At 42.2% G+C, this 16314-nt stretch overlaps 1 protein-coding gene across 5 annotated transcripts; it reads right to left on the bottom strand.

Annotated features, from left to right (window-relative positions):
• Positions 1–980: 980 nt before the first annotated feature.
• On the bottom strand, positions 981–15601 carry rfx1b (regulatory factor X, 1b (influences HLA class II expression)). 5 transcript variants are annotated; one of them, XM_072384292.1, is made up of 18 exons: positions 15452–15601; positions 14002–14377; positions 10738–10835; positions 10541–10621; positions 7470–7543; positions 7082–7370; positions 6816–6997; positions 6611–6730; positions 6202–6317; positions 5806–5924; positions 5451–5554; positions 5195–5346; positions 4784–4881; positions 3541–3690; positions 3228–3439; positions 2998–3151; positions 2864–2909; positions 981–2768 (listed from the first exon to the last, which is right to left on the bottom strand). In XM_072384292.1, the coding sequence occupies exons 2-18, from the start codon at positions 14348–14350 to the stop codon at positions 2596–2598; spliced, it is 2517 nt and encodes an 838-aa protein (XP_072240393.1). In that variant the 5' UTR covers positions 14351–14377; positions 15452–15601; the 3' UTR covers positions 981–2595. The 5 variants fall into 5 exon arrangements, with proteins under 5 accessions (XP_072240393.1, XP_072240391.1, XP_072240392.1 ...); XM_072384290.1 differs by having other exon boundaries at positions 981–2771; positions 15452–15600; XM_072384291.1 differs by lacking the exon at positions 15452–15601 and adding an exon at positions 14720–15250 and having other exon boundaries at positions 981–2771.
• Between the last annotated feature and the right edge of the window lie 713 nt (positions 15602–16314).

The following is a 16314-nucleotide window of genomic DNA, read 5'->3' as shown; positions in this document are numbered from 1 at the left end:
AGTTAGAATCTCCACACATTTTGCAGAGGTCCGTTCAGACTGCATGTCGAATGCTTTTTGCTCAAATCTGAATCAGATCGGATTATTTCATGTCAGTGTGAACAGGACAAGTCACACGGAATCCAATTTATCGCTCCTGATCGCCGATCCTCACAATTCTGCACAGACGGGCGTCGCCACACGTCTGTGTCACGTCTTTTCTAAACGTGATGGACATGAGCACAGACGTTAGCGCAGGGGACAAAGTTTATAAGAATTTGGAGGGATAATTCCTGTATCTAGTGCGGTCTTTGTTGTTCAGTATGGTGAACTGTTCACACTGAAATCTGATATTGACCACATGTGAACAGGCTGACAAAAAAATCTGATCTGAGCAGTAAATTAGAATTGAGCGGTAGGAGATAGTTATAAATATGAGATATTAAGTCATATTTATGAAATGCTAAGTGAGTAATGATATATGAGTTATCAGATAGCAAAAACTTTAACATAGTAAGTCATGATAATAAGATACAAAGCCTTAGTTATGAGATAATTAAGGCTTTTAGTCATAACTATGAGCAAGCGAACAAAAATTGAGAAGCCTCAGTGTTCAAAGCCAAAGTTCAAAATGTATGTTCTGGGAACAATGGAGACTTAAACAGACGTATGAGAGGTGGAGTCCAATATGTCCTCCTTAAACTAAACCAACCGACAGCTGCTGTAACTTTTGTTTGATTTCTGTCTTTGTGCAGTGGTGCCCACACATAAGTGAGAATGATGCTATATAAAATGTGTTGTTCATTTCAGACTCTAACATCATTTCTCATACAGCTGACTTATAGATGTTATTTTATCATTTAAAATATAACTTGTTATGACTCACGTAACGTAATATTGTAGACTTTTCAGTTTGAGGCCAAATCCAAACCCCAGACATTTCAGATATATCTGATGATCGGAGACTATCTGAAGCAAGAGCATTCAGAAAACTGACACGATTTTTGAGAGCAATCTCATCTCTTTAGTTGACATCGAAAATAAAGCTTCAAATGTTTATCACAGATTAAAGTACAAAGGTCTTCAGCATAACACGAGGATTCGATTTATAAAAGGTCCTGTAGTTCAAGCCAAGTCACCATTTTAATGAGAGAAGTTTTGACTTTTTGAACCATCATGTATGTTTAAATGTAAACACCCTTTTCTTTCTATGTCATAATATTTGGTGGGATCTTAGTAACCAGATAGTCCTGAGAGACATCCCACTATTACGCTCATATTTTCTGTTTCTTCTCAGTTTTAAAGTCCAATATGTTATAAAATCTGTGTGGCATGTGAAAAGCTGCTGGTTGAGCATGTTTTCTTTGGAGTGGATCCACACAGCGTTGTCGTAGCCACACGTTTGGTCCATCATCTCAGGAGAAATGTACTTTCGTACTCTGGATGGTTGACATTGTAATAACATGTTTCTTAAGGCAATAATGGTTAAGCAACATACAAATAGTTTGGATATATGACTGTGTTCACAAAAGATACTCGCATTGGTTATCCAGAGATACTCACAAAATAAACATCTGCTTTTAACATTGATACATGGAGCTTGTACAAAAGTTGCCATGGGTACAGCAAAGTATAAATGCTCCTGATTGGGTGGGATAAGCTTTGGCCTTGAGTTGTGGCACACTCAGGTTGCTCAGCATCATGGAAAATGTGTGTTTATGTGGAGAGGCTGCATTAGAGTAATCTAGTGTGTTTGCAAAAGAAAGAGATTATGAGCTTAAAACAAATGGAGGCATGATGAGAGGGTAGATTTAAGAAAAGCAAAACAAGCTGGGTAGATTCATCACAAGGCAAGAGTGTCACTATCTTTTTTTCTTTTGTTTCTCAGCTACCATTAGTTCATGACAACACCAAGACTACTTCACGGGACCTTGATTTATTCATCCACCGATACAGAATATATTTTTATATATATATATGTGTGTGTGTATTTATATAGAACAGAAGCTTTTTTTTTAGGCTGAAAATCTCTCAAAGGCACAAATTATCATTTAGTTGGCCAAATTAATAGCAAATGACATGATAAGTAAAATATGGCATCCACAAATAACAGTCAATCAACGTCCACATGCCAACAAAATTCGTGGTGTGGTATCACTCCAGACGCGACTCTCGTATGTATAGTTCTGACGGTTTCATTCATGTAACACCCCACTTTCCTGCATAGTTGTTGCATTAAAGGCAATGCAAATGGTGTTTTTTTTTAGTTAAAGACGACAACAAGAAGTCTTCTCACCTCTCCACAGCAGTCAGGTTAAGGCGGGGCAAGAGGGAGATCAAGAATATACTGTATCTATAGCTCAGGCTGGACACGAGTGGCCACTGAACAGGCAGGAAAGGCACAAGAAACGAGGGAGGTACATCAAGTGAAGGCAAAGAGAGAAAGAATGGCAGCACGAAAGTACAGTGTACAAAATAACAAGGAGCTTTCTTACATGTTGCATATATACGACAGACAAGCACACATGATGCCGACCTGAAGAAAAGAGAGACAGGATGGGATGACATGATCTCAAACTTAAAGCGAAGGTGTGTGTTAGTGATTCAGGTGATTAGCTAAGGTGTCGTGGTGTGGGTCTCCGTCAGAGTGGGCAGATTTAAACTCGTCCTGGGCTGCTTAGCGGGCGGCTCCATCTCCTCCTTTTCCTCATCGACCCGGCTCAGAGAGCTGGACTGCAGCATGATCTCTCCGCTTTCCTCCTCACTCTCCTCTTCCTCATCCTCCTCTTCTTCTGATGAAAAAGTCAGTGACACGACAGTAAGAAACTGAGTAACTCAGGAAAGAATAAAATACAGTATATATAATTTGATTTTTTTCCCTTACCTTTATCCAGGTCTGGGGAGTTTCTGCTCTTGACGGTGCTGGCAAACTGCAACACAGTAAGGAAGAGACATGTTCAATTTAAATAGTCAAATCTAAGTTGTGCCATGAGAGCGGCTGCTTGCACAGGCACATACTTCTCCCATGACGGCTATGGGCGTCTCGCCTTTAGCCTGGGCCACCCTGTGCTCGATCAGGTAGTACATGTACTCATCATACAGTAAGCGGATCAGGTGAAAGGAGCCAAAACTAGCAGCACTGCGCAGAGTCAGATCCCGGATCACCATAGAGCTGGTGGGAGCACAGAGAAGATTTAGACAAGAAAACAAACGCATCTTTATTAACCACTGTTTCCTTCCCCCCTCACCTATAGAAGGACCAGTTGAGCAGAAAGACTTTGGCAGCCTTTGGCAGAGCAACAGGGTTGTGCTCATAGGGCTTTAGGACTTGGGAGACAACACCGTCCAGCCAGCTGGCCCACTGTTCCAGGGAGTTCTGCTGCTGCAGAGTGGATTTAAAGTCTTGCTCCAGGCGCTGAACCATGCGGTCTTCACACTGACACACCCAGGATGCCTGCTCCTGAGAGGGACACAGGCTCAGTGCTCTGCCATATCTCACCAAAAACACCAGCGCACAGCGACAGATGGAAGTAGTCGGCACAGACAGAAGCATTAGCTGACCTGTACGTTGGTGAAATCAACCCGGTTGAGGTCGGAGAGCATCTGATTGATCTGAGCTGAGTTCTGGAGGACAGCTCGGGCAGCTTGGGCCAGATGGTTTAGACTGGTGTAGCGACGCAATGTCTGGGAAAAGGAGCTTACGCACACCACCTGAAAGAGAGAGTGAGGAGAATACAGTGCTGTGCAAAAGGCCCGAGAAATCTCCAATTCTGCATTTATTGTCAGGAACACCAGAAATAGGTGCAGCGGTTTATTGCAACATGTAAACTTAAATGGAAATGCGTCTAAGGGCAAAAACAGACTTTGTACAACTCTAAGTCAGTATCTGGTCTGAGCTCCTTTATTCTCCAACACAGCCTGAACCCTCTGAGACAAGCTTTCTGTCATTTCTTTAAGGAGTCTTCAGGAATAGTTCTCCAGGCTTCTTGAAGGACATCCCAAAGCTCTTCTTTGGATGTTGGCTGCCTTTTGGTCCGTTCTCTGTCAACATGATCCCACACTGCTTCAATAATGTTGAGGTCCGGGCTCTGGGGAGGATTCATCCCTCCATAAGACCTGTTGCCACTGATTTTCAGTCCACTTCTTGTGTCTTTTGGCATAGCTCAGCCTTTTCTCCCTGTTTCCCTTCCTTAAGAATGGCTTCTTGACAGCCACCCTTCCATGGAGACCATTTCTGATGAGGCTTGGTCCAACAGTAGATGGATCAGCTGAAGGTCCAGATGCATCTCTCAGCTCCTGTGTCAGGTCTTTGCTGGATTTTTTCCTCTTTCTTAAGGACATCACTTTCAGATACTGTTCATCTGCTGTAGATAGTTTTTTAAGCCTGACACTACTTCACCATGCTGAGATATTCAAGCTTTATAGCGCTTGACTTGTTGGATTTCACATTGTTGGTGCTAAATACTATTTTATGCCTGTCAAACTGTGTTGTCATTGTTATTTTTTTAATAATGCAGCTAAAGAATTGGGGACAGATGTCTCTTTTTGAGAGACTGGTGGTAACAAAGTGTCTTAAGATACCTCTAAAACTGGTTCTTTGCTAAGTTTTCTGTTATGTGTCACAACACTGCTTCATCCCTTGAGTTAGCTGCTTCTTTATGTTTGAATGAAGGTCATTTGTCAATGGATGAATGGATTTGTGTTGTCTCAATCGGTTTAGAACGATTCAAGCTGAACGGACTCGAGGATCTGCATGAATTCCCCACTCATTTGACAGGTAATCTGTCTACACAAACAGTAATACCTTTATGCGAACCATCTCCTCTGGGATGTTCATCATGGCGCCTGTCAACCAGTTCTCCAGACTCTTTGCAAAGTTACGGATGGCCTGAGTTAAGGCACCTGAGAGAAGACGAGATATAAAACAGTGTAAACATTTTAAAATGAAGAGAACCATTCCTCAACCTTTCAGGCTAATGTTGCCTATTTCATAATACATGATAGATAAACTTATACAGGTTTTAAAATGGTAACTTTAACATCTCGTTACTTAATTTGTCGTTTTATTTTACTCTTTTACAACTAAACATTTCTTCAACCTCACAACATATCATTTCGCTTTCATACTTCAGTACACAGCTGAGCTCTAGGAATACACCTGAAATGAAGCTCATTCAGCTCCACGTCACAGATTTGGCAGGTTTCATTAACTCACTCGGGATGGGTCTCAGCACGTCGGGGATGAGGATCTCCACCAGAGTCTGATAGAGCAGATTGTCGCACTCTTTCGTCCAGTGCAGCACTGGCTCAAACTTGCAGAGCACCACCAGGCAGGATTTAGGCAGACGTTTCTCAGATTCATTGTGTCTGGTGGAGCATGTGACACAGTTGTGACGGAGAAGACAGAGCATTAATCTTTTGTTTTCCATTCGTTTCTCATGAAGCTGAGCCGGTGTGTCTGTGATACGTACAGATTGAGCGATTCTGCATCATTGCTTTGGCTGAACCTCCAGAAGGATTTCCACAAAGTTTCCACCAGAGTGAACTGAAGGTTGACCATCACGTCCAGAACAGCCTACGAGCATGACATGTGGATGATGCGTTAACTGTTGGTAACGTTTGACACGTTTGTTTGAGAGAATTTGTTAGAAATAGTACAAGGAGCTTTGTATCTTGTGCTATACAGCCTTGCTTCAATAAGAAAAAAAATAAATAAAAAAAAAATCGAGCTTGTCACATGAAAAGGGAACAGAAATAAGTATATAAGCATGGACTACTGGAATGCTATTGTCAGAAAAAGCCCTGTCTTTCTCCACAAATGCTTACCTCGCAGTGTTCTCTATAAAGAGCCTGAAAGGCCTTGAGGTGTTCTAAAAGGATCCCATCAGGGAGGGTTCGATCTTGTAAATCAATGTCCACAAAGTCTGGCAGTGGCCTTGATGCCTCTACACATGAGACGGCACAGCAAACAAAGAACTCACTCACATATGTTTCACATATCTCAGACAAAAAAGGATAAAAGCGTAACTTTTCATGCACAGATGTGGCTCTATCAGCTGAGAGCTAAATGACTGCAAACAGTCAATGAATTATCAGGCTAATTACTGCACACTTTTTGTCTATTTGTTCCATCATAACCAACGGTGCAGTAGGAAATCAGCAGAAAGGAAATAATAAGATAAGTGTCTGCTGCAAACATAATGCAGAGTGCAGCTGTCTCACCGAGGAACTGCTGATACTGTTGCACCTGGGCCGAAATGTCACAGAGTGCCTGCTGCTGACCTGCCCCTCCCGATGTCCCATTGGCAAGGCCCTGTGTCTTCTGAACTGGCTTTATCCTATTGGAGGTAGTGCACATCACACAGAGAGACAGTCAGATTATAATACTGTCTGGAGAGCTTAAAACAGGCTTCAAAAACAGATCTTCGATCTTATGTTTGAACAGATCTTATCTCATAAAGATGTACAACTTTAAGTGTGTTGAGAAATGTTGGTGAAAAACTGCCACTAAAAGCACAAGGAAGCATTGAAATACACATGATTTAAATCAGCAAATACACCCACAAGAAAAGCCTTTTTGGTCATATCATCAAAGTTAACGCTGAAATGAAAGGTTTCCCTGCTTGGATACCTGTTTTTCTGTGTGAAAGGCTGCTGCCTCATCGCCATGTGCTGCTGTTCATCCATCAGTCTGAGCAGAGGAGAACCGGATTTGATCCTCAGACCATAGTAGTGGTACTTAGAGTTTCCTCTGGAATGCATACAGTGAGAAAGTTCAGACAATATCTTGAGATAGCGGTAAAACGCAACGTAAGTCGGTGTGTATGAGCACGTACCTGGTTCCTAATCTCCGTGTACGTAGCCCCATGAAGACAGACCTGATGAGTTTGCCGAAGGATGCAGCATTGACTGGTTCTAGTTTCTGCTCCTGGCAGTGCAGCAGGTAGTGGTAGTAGAGGGTGCAGCGAGGCAAACTCACCCCCTCCGCCCCCTCGTAGTTGTCACACAACCACTGCACCTGGGGAAGATGGGCGAGTTGAACGTTCTGAACTTTCTTGTCATAGACTGTGACCCATGTTTCACTTTGAACTTGTGTACTCACAGTAGCAGGTGGGGCGCGAGAGTTAGGGCTGGAGTAACTCTGCCCTCCTCCTCCTGATGCTCCTCCAGCTCCTCCTAACACATACCCCCCCTGGATGACGTATCCCCCTCCACCCGCAGCAGCAGCCCCAGCATTGGCTCCTGCCGTTGCCACAGAAACCGGCTGTGAGGTCACAGATCCGGTGATGTCTGACTCAGAGCTGGGCGTGGTCTCGTAGAAGGTGGAGGAGGAAGTGGGAGGGGTCTGGGAAAAGAGGGGCGAGTCGGAGAAAGGGTAGCTGCTTGATCGACTGGACAAGAAAACACACACGTTAATGCACAGTTTGTGGCAAGGAAAGTCACAACGTGTGTGTGTGATGGATTGTGGGAGGAAGCTCCACACTGCTTACATGGTGGATGTGGTAAAAGTTGCCTCTCCTGCTCCATCCACATACTGAACCTGGCCAGAGTAAACATGCTCCACCTGAATGAGCAAAGATAAGACGTATATCATTATTCATTTTTGCTCAACAAGATTCCACCACAGGAACGATGTAAAACACCTGTCGAATTTGTTGGGCAAGCAGTTGTGCATTTATGCATCCAGCTGACACAATGTCATCTTTGTGTCATCTATTTTTAACGTCAAGAATTCACTTTCCTTAAAGCTCTGTTTCTTTTGATTAATTCTTCTTAAACCGCTGCACCAAACTCATTGGCTAGATGCTCGGCACGCAGTCACATTAATGGACAGGAACGCAAAAGGAGAAAGGAGTCTTCAACCATTAAAACCAGATATGCAAACCAGGAGCAAAGTTCAAACATCCAATGTGACAAGATTTGATATGATCAAACTGTTTTGAATAGATAAGACACATACAAACAAAGGGAAAGCGTTTGCACAAGCAGGGCACCTACCTGATACACCACAGAGTCACAGCAAAACAGTTCAGTGATCTCAAGTTTTTGTGCACAGAATATCAATGTGGAACTTGTATAATATGAGTAACTTAACATCTACACATCTACACGATTACTCAGCAAACACCAGTTTATAACAGAAAAATAATAAGCCAATGCTGTCTACCTGGCTGCTCACATCTCGCATTAAAAATTGGGAGCTGGCCTGATTTTCTATTGGCAGAGCAGATTTGTGCTGCACTCTTGAACTTTTTACAGCCTGCTCTACATCCCCTGGGGCCAACTGATTGCAGAGGAAGCACAACGTTCCACAAGTGGTCTGCAGACATTATTCCTTAAACAGCCTAAATATAAAAGATTTAACCTTTGAAAGACTTATAGCTGTAGCTTGTGTTTGCACATGAGAAATACTGATGTAGAAAGCTACAATTCACATGATAGAACTGATACAAACCTCTCACCCGAAAGGCTTCTTCAGTTTTCTGTTCTTCATGAGCTGAAGAAGCTTTTCAGGTGAGAGGTGAAACATCTTCAAGATCCAAGAAGTCGTCCAGCGGCATTTATTCAAGCTCTTAGGATTACCATGACCTGAATGACTGGGAATCTACATGAACAACAGAAACTTTTTCTTTTACTTTTTTCACTGTCAAGAGTCCAGACAATCAATTGCAGTAAAAATCTTTCAGCCTGAACAAATTATTTCATCGCTATATTCCTCCAGTTTGCTGTGGCATCATTTCAGATTAGTGGTGCCTAATCTTTTACAAATTGTCTCTTTAGTTTGGTTGGCGATTTCAAAATGTAGAAAGCCCTCCAACCGTTTTACTGACACCTTACTTCAGACTATAGGAGCTTCTATGTTGTGTCCACAGGCTAAAAAAAGCAAATGAGAGTCCATGTTGCAACAACTTGCAAGGCCCTTTTCTGCCATGCATAAACTCAGCCAACTGTAAATGGAGGTTGTTGATGGCTGATGCATCAAATAGCCAATGAAATTCTAAAAATGAAGTGTAACTTGTCAAAAGCAACATGGTGGCAGTAAGTCGTCTGTGCATCCTGTGTGCACCCATGCTTAAGAAACGTGAACTGCATTCTGGGTAATACCTTCTGAGGTTAACATGTTGTGAGACCAGAGCTAAATCTACACTTCAGGATGTAGAGGAGGCATGAAGTCACTGTGACAATAACGAGTCTGGGGAGGAAGCATCAGACAAACAGAGCAACATTTCTGTTGAGCGTGTGGAGCCCTTTTTTTCCTCATAGTGCCTTTAGAAGAAGCTGTAAAACATTCATTTGTGTGCAGCTGTTATCAAACATGGAGTAAGACTTTGTAAGGCGTCAGGCTGTAGTTCTGATTGTGTTTTCCAGCTAATACTACAGGTCACAACAGGCATCTGATTATGAATAACATCATTTTAGAGTCTTCAGACATCTGTTTCTCAGTCCCTGTAACACATAAAGTGATTCTGACAGTTAAGGGAATAAGTTTAGAGCCTTAGCTCTCAAAGGAGACCAAAATCAAGCATATGGTTAGAGAACAGCTCTCAGGTTACTTTGGGTATGCCATGGACAGGGAAATTTCACAGGAATGAGAGATTGAACACATAAAAAAGTGTTATTTTCATCTACATCATCAACCTCTGGCATGTTTCACACAACCACTGTCAGGCTAGTACGAATAGTCCGAGACAGCACAGCAAAAAAGCCTTTTACACGTCAGTAGATGTACTGTCCAACGTTACGACAACTGCAAATAACACACACACATCACGGATTTCCCATTTCTGTCTTGGCCCTGAAGGAGTTCATGTTTTCCATGAACAGAGAGCTGAACAAGCAAGTATTCAAATGAACACAAAGTAAGAGTGAATGATGCAAAATCTCACATTTAAATCTAAACTGTGCCCAACAAGTCTGAACCGAGAAGTCAGAACCTAAACCCCACCTAAAACAACACATCTCGTTATGGAGCCTGAAGAAATATCTCCCAGTAAGTGATGAAGACAAAAGATACTTAGCAAAGGCTACGACCATGAGCCAACAACTGCATAGTTTCTACAGAACTGAGGTGCACCTTTAAACCGACGGCTTTTATGTAGTCCTGCCTTATGACATATTAAGGGATAAAACTTAAAGAGAATCTTAAAGTGATTCTGTAGTTGTATACAATAAATTTGTAGGGAATAACTGGTGTTGCATGAACTGGTAGGAGGTGGTAAAGAATAGCCCAAAGTAAGAGAAGAAAGTTAAGCAATTCATTCTTTGGACTGTGGAATTTGCTCAAAACTCTGATGAACGTGAGATTGTTCATTTTGTGTGTGGTGGAGCAAGTGTGTGAACTAAACTGTTGGATATGTCTCAGTTCCAGTTTTGTAGAAATATATCAAAGGCTCTGTAACAGGTCAATGAAATGATTAATGTCTGAAAAGTGGGTAAGAAAATGTAGAGGCAGTGAGGTTACAGTGTGCTTTTAGACATGTGTGGAGGTGGTGTGGCACGATAAAGCGCTGATGGCGTATTTCATATTCTCTGGTGTGAAATATTCCATATGTCCGTTTACCTCCTGGTTAATATGCACAGACTGTAGGTGGCCTGTCTGAATCCTCTTGGCTGCCTGCGACACCGCCTGCAACACTGACCTCTGCGGGTGAGTAAATCCACAGCGTCAGACACAACCTCATCAGCGTTCGACCCTATGATAAAGCCTGCTTCAGCACAGTCTTACACATGGCTTCAGCGTATATGTGTGCATCTTACCTGTTGAGTGGTCTGCACGGGTTGGACTCCTTGAGCAGCAACACCGGGGGCAGACGGGCTGGAGTCTGACAGACTGTCACTGGAATGAACAGAGCCCTCTGTGGAAGACATGCGAGGGATAAAGAAGGGAGGTTTTACCTGATGATCAAACAGATTTTTTACTGAAAAGTAGCCTCCATCCCAACAAATTCAGTACTCACGACATACTGCCTCCAAATTGTAATAACAGCCACCGCAGAACATGTTGCTACTGAATGTCTTTTTGGCTTTACTGTGGTTGAACTTGGTGAGGAGGAGTGTTTCTGTCCACCTCTCCTTTTGTCCTTATATTTTGCTTGCAGTGGGACAGCCTTGAACAGCTAATCTCCCCAGATGGAGAGAGAAATCCCTCCATCTTGTAAACATGCAGATCAGATGGGAGATGGAAATGAGAGATACATGTGGGCTGATGATTGGGCGGAAAAAATGGGATGGACCGTTGGTGAAGGAGAGAGCTTGTGCTTTTGTATTCTTTAGTTAGAAAACATTGTTACTAGTCACTTGACCTGCTCCAACTTGGTTGCCCTTTCTTCGACCCAGACTGTCTGGGACTGTCTGCTCTGATCCTGGTTGATCGAAATCCCTCCTATATGACTACTAACTTCTGCAAGTCGGTACATTTTATACCAACATTTCTTAGATTTAATGTATCATTAGGGGGAAGGTCTACAAGGCTATTGTCTGAAGAAAGTAATGCATTTCATGCAGACCAGTCTGGTTTATGTACAGACAATGTGATTCTCTAAAAGCTACGAGCTGAAAACCTTCTCACTTCTCACTCCTTGAAACATCTGAGGACACTGGAGTGGAGGAAAACAGAAGAAGGCCTAAACTATCTTCTGTATTTCACTTTAGCTTTGCATGTGTTTCAATAAATCACCTAGTTCATATTTTTCTACGAATATATAGAGATAAGAGGTAGATCAAGAGTTTTGCACGGTACTGTAAAACCCAAACAGTAGTTGTTGATGGCAGGAAGCTGTTTTCTTTCTATTTTCATTCAGTTTTATTGAAGGTGATGTTTTAATGATTAATCAGCTAATCTACAGAGCATGTAGCCTTTTGATTTTCACTGATCTATACATCAATCACTTCTGTATCGTAAGACTCACAGTATTTGCCAGTTAAATGGGACATTTAGGGCGTTTATCACTTAAATTTAAAAAACTAAATTGATGAATTAAAAAACCCTTTCATACTCAAATCTGCATTCTTAAAAAAAGAATTAGTGGAGTAAATTACCAATTCAACTGAATCTTTAAGTGTATCATTCAAACCTCCAACCAAAACTGATGTGCACAGAAGCTTAAGTGTAAATGGGGGGAATGCGCTACTTGAAAAGGGAGCCTCAGAGTCTCTCACTCTAGGTGAGAGTGCACATCACCCGATACTTGCAGGCCAAAGGGTCTATGAATAGATGGCCCCAAAATTAAACATGGATCCATTTATGTGGTGAATTACCTTTCTTTAGTTAACACCGGCTTTTAAAAACACTAACTCATTTACACGTGACTGAGCCTGTTTTATTCTAGAACGTTTTATTTCGGGCTTAATTTATTTAAAATGTAAACACAGATAAATTATTATCTCATTTTCAGTGTGACTACAAGAATTGTACATTTAAAGCCATCTGGATGAAATATGATTAAAAGAAAATGTCACTATATATAATCTCGACAAACATAAAAGCAACAGAAAAGTTGTGAAGTCAGACTCTGTCCACGAGGCATTCTTGCTCCTGCGCTTGGGGCTGTGTAACTTAGCAACCAAATCCATCAACCTAGTTTATCCTCATGAGGTACGCACCACCCAACCAGGCAGGTAACTAAATCTGTGTTTTTAAAAACTGTGGAGCTCGAGCAGAAACAATTTCTATGATGGCATCCAAACAAATGGGGGAGAAGAGCTGTAACTAACAAAAAGTCATCTCCGTAACTCATAAATATTAAATGTGGTCGAATTATCCCTCAAACATTTGTGTAATGTACTGTAATGTTTTCATTATAATGCAGTGTAAATGTAAATGTTATTTAGTGGTGAACACTGATTGTTCTGGCCAACGTAAGAGCTGGAAAATACTGATATTTACACCTGAATTGCACAAACTACACGATGCAAAGGATGAACGACCTGATGCAGCAGCCACCAGGTCTCCACTGTCCATCTACAACAACAGAAATACTGATGTTGGGGTAAAGTCAGAGAGTATATATTTACTAACAGACCAAATTCCCAATGTAGCGGTTAACAAAAATGTTAATGAGCTCGATAAGATTGAATCTACTGCCTGTGTCAGTTTTTATCTATTTTTCACTAGTGGAAAACATTCAACACAGCTGTCAATCATCTCAGGAGTAGACGTCCCAATAAGATCCCACCAAGGTCAGACTGTGCAATGCTCAGAGAAACTGCAAAAAAACAGAGCTACATCTCAGACTCTCCAGGCCTCAGTCAGCATGTTAAATGTTAAAGTTCATGACAGCACAATTAGAAAAAGACTGAACAAGTATGGCTTGTTTGGAAGGGCTGCAGGAGAAAGCCTCTTCTCTCTAAAAAGAACATGGCAGCACAGCTTAGGTTTGCAAAATTACATCTGAACAAAGCACAAGACTTCTGGAACAATGTCCTTTGGACAGACCAGAGCAAAGTGGAGATGTTTGGTCATAATGCACATCAACACGTTTGGAGGAAACCAAACACAGCATATCAGCACAAACACCTTATACCAACTGTGAAGCACGGTGGTGGAGGGCTAATGATCTGGGCTTGTTCTGCAGCCACAGGATCTGGGCACCTTGCAGTCATTGAGTCCATCATGAACTCCTCTGGATACCAAAGTATTCTAGAGTCGAATGTGAGACCATCTGTCTGACAGATAAAGCTTGGATGAAACTGGGTCATCAACAGGACAATTATCCCAAACACAGCAGCAGATCTACAACAGAATGTCTGAAAAAGAAAAGAATCAACGTGTTGCAATGGTCCAGTCAAAGTCCAGACCTCAACCTTCTGCATTTTACTCAGTTTTTGTTCAACAAATGTTGACCCAGTGTAATGTATCATGTGCTGTTCATCTATGGTTGTATTTACTTCAATTTAAGACCTTGAAAGGATTAGCTGGATTTTTTATTATGTTTTGACATGTAAATCCTAAGGAATGAAATAGGGTGTACTCTCTTTTTTGCACGTTTGTGTCAGTCATTCCCAAGTTACTCATTCTCTCACCTGTAACAGTTACTATGATGTACTGAGGCGAGCTGCTCTGCCCATTACTCTTCTGGACCACAGAGTGCTGGATATCGGGGCTCACGTAGTGCTGTGTGGGAGTAGAAAGAACCACAGCTTTCTGGCTCTGCGCCTGGGTGGGCGGAGCTTGAGAACAAAGTGCATCCTGTCCTGTTTTGGAGGCAGCGGCTGGTTGGTTGGGTGATGAAATGGTTCCAGAGGATGCTGGGATCTCGGACAGGAAGTGTGTGGTCTTTGCAGATGTGGGTGTGGTGGCACCGGGTGTTGCTATGGTTACTGCATTGGCCTGCTGAGGCTGGAGGTCCTCGGAGTATCCACAAGTTGCCATGGCAACCAATGCTTTAAGGCCCTAGTTCTGTGGATAAAAAGAGATGGCAGTCATTAGTGAAAGTGCCATAAACAAACATGGAAACACGCGTTACTGATTTATCATTTAAGCTCACAGCCACATGGACGTTGTGTGTTGTGGGTGTGTGTATGTGAGTAACATAAACCAAGGGAAGGAAGTAGGGCTTTTGTCTGAGACCAAGCAGCGGCCTAAAGCCTTTCCTGTTTGCTCAAATATGAAAGTTCAATCTAATACATCAGAAATAAATTAAACTTCAAACATGAGAAACAACTAAATCACCGACTGAAAGGAAGAACGTATGCGACGGTTGGCAGACCCAGGTTATACAACCAGGAAATAAACTAATACCAATAATTCAAGCCCGTCAGTAAGGACTTTAGGCCATCCTACTGGGCGATAAGCCACTCCTGCGTACAGCAACACGGCACACCAGAGCAGCCGACGATCACCCGGATACCGTGCACACGGGGGTGACTTTACGAATCCAATGTCAGACCAAAAACTTTTTTCAAAGTCACGAAAAGATTATAGAACAAACCACATTCGCATATCTCTATTTTCTTCAAAATGCACACACACCTATAATGCTTTATCGCTTCATGTGCGTGTCTGTGTCTCGTGTTTCTGGACAGCTTGCGTGAAAAGTGAGTTCAGAGCGTGAAAAGTGTGATAGGTAGCCTTCCCTGCTAGCAGCTTACGTCGAGCTGTGACGTTAAAGCGAGCCAGCCAGTTGCTACTTTCTTTTTAATATTGAATAGTCAGTAAAAATGTCTGACCACGAAACCAATGACGCCTGTAAATAGTTTCTTAGCAATCGAAACAACACGAAACAACCTGGGTGTTATGATTGATGATGAGGCTGAAAAAGTACAACTGGTATTACAACACACCCGCCATCTTGTGCTCTTATCAAAGATCTGACATCGCCATAACAACGGTCTGCGTTAGGAAAGAAGCTAGCAACCACTTTCATCACCGACACGCTCGCTCTCACGTTAACGCTCTCGCTTACACACACAGGCACGCGTGTACAATAAGCAGAAAAGTACTCGAGAATCCCCAGACATTGTACTTTTTCACCTTTAAATCCAAGTTTTGTCCGAAATTGTCGATAAAGTTTATTCCCTTAGATCTCGGGTGTTGTTGTTGTTGACTCCCGTTGCTTGGTTCTTGTCGCCAGGACTACCGTGGCTATGGCGCCTTGCCTTCACCGGGGCAACTGTTGCTACCCTCTATTCATTGCGCCGCCCTTTCCTAAATACTGATTGGTTGAGATAGGAGGCGGTCGCAACGTCAGTAAAATTGTCGATCGCTCATTAGTTGGTAGTCGTTCTGTCACTGTCGCCATGTCACAACGTCAAACGACCACCTCTACTGTAATGTTATTTCCTCGATTGCACACATTATCTAACAGATACTCAAAAATCACTTCAATCATTATTATGTAATAAAGCGCAGTGGAGTCCAAAGATTATGAGCCGACACCCATTTTTTAAAATATTTTGCCAACATAATGTGGTGCCATTATTTATTGCAATCTTTTAAGACGACGCTGAAGTTGGCTTCCGATTCGCCAGCCTCCGATTCGGCTCTTAAGGGGAGAGTTAAGGGGAAATTAACTTATTGTGCAGTGCGACTGTTTGTCCACGACTGTTTTATGTGATACTTCTTGATGTGAAAACTTTTTAGACATTTTAGGTAAGACATCAGCTCTGCCTGAAACCTACTATTGTATCTGTGTAACTTTTATTTTATCTATGAAAATGCTAAAGAGGAGATTTCACCGTTTTTTTTCTTTTCACCACATTAGACTAGGAACAAAACATAGAAAAATAGAATAAAAGTTTCACAAATCTGAGACTGTTATAATGAATGCTTAGCCTCTGTATGATAATCTAGTCCAGATTTGAGAAGTCTGGGTAGAGTGGGTTTTGATCTGTACC

The sequence above is a fragment of the Leuresthes tenuis genome, unplaced genomic scaffold (assembly GCF_036924035.1).
Source record: "Leuresthes tenuis unplaced genomic scaffold, fLeuTen1.0.hap1 SCAF_4, whole genome shotgun sequence".
Classification (NCBI taxonomy): Eukaryota; Metazoa; Chordata; class Actinopteri; order Atheriniformes; family Atherinopsidae; genus Leuresthes; species Leuresthes tenuis.
The sequence above is the reverse complement of the archived record's forward strand: the minus strand, read 5'-3'. Positions and strand labels throughout refer to the sequence as shown.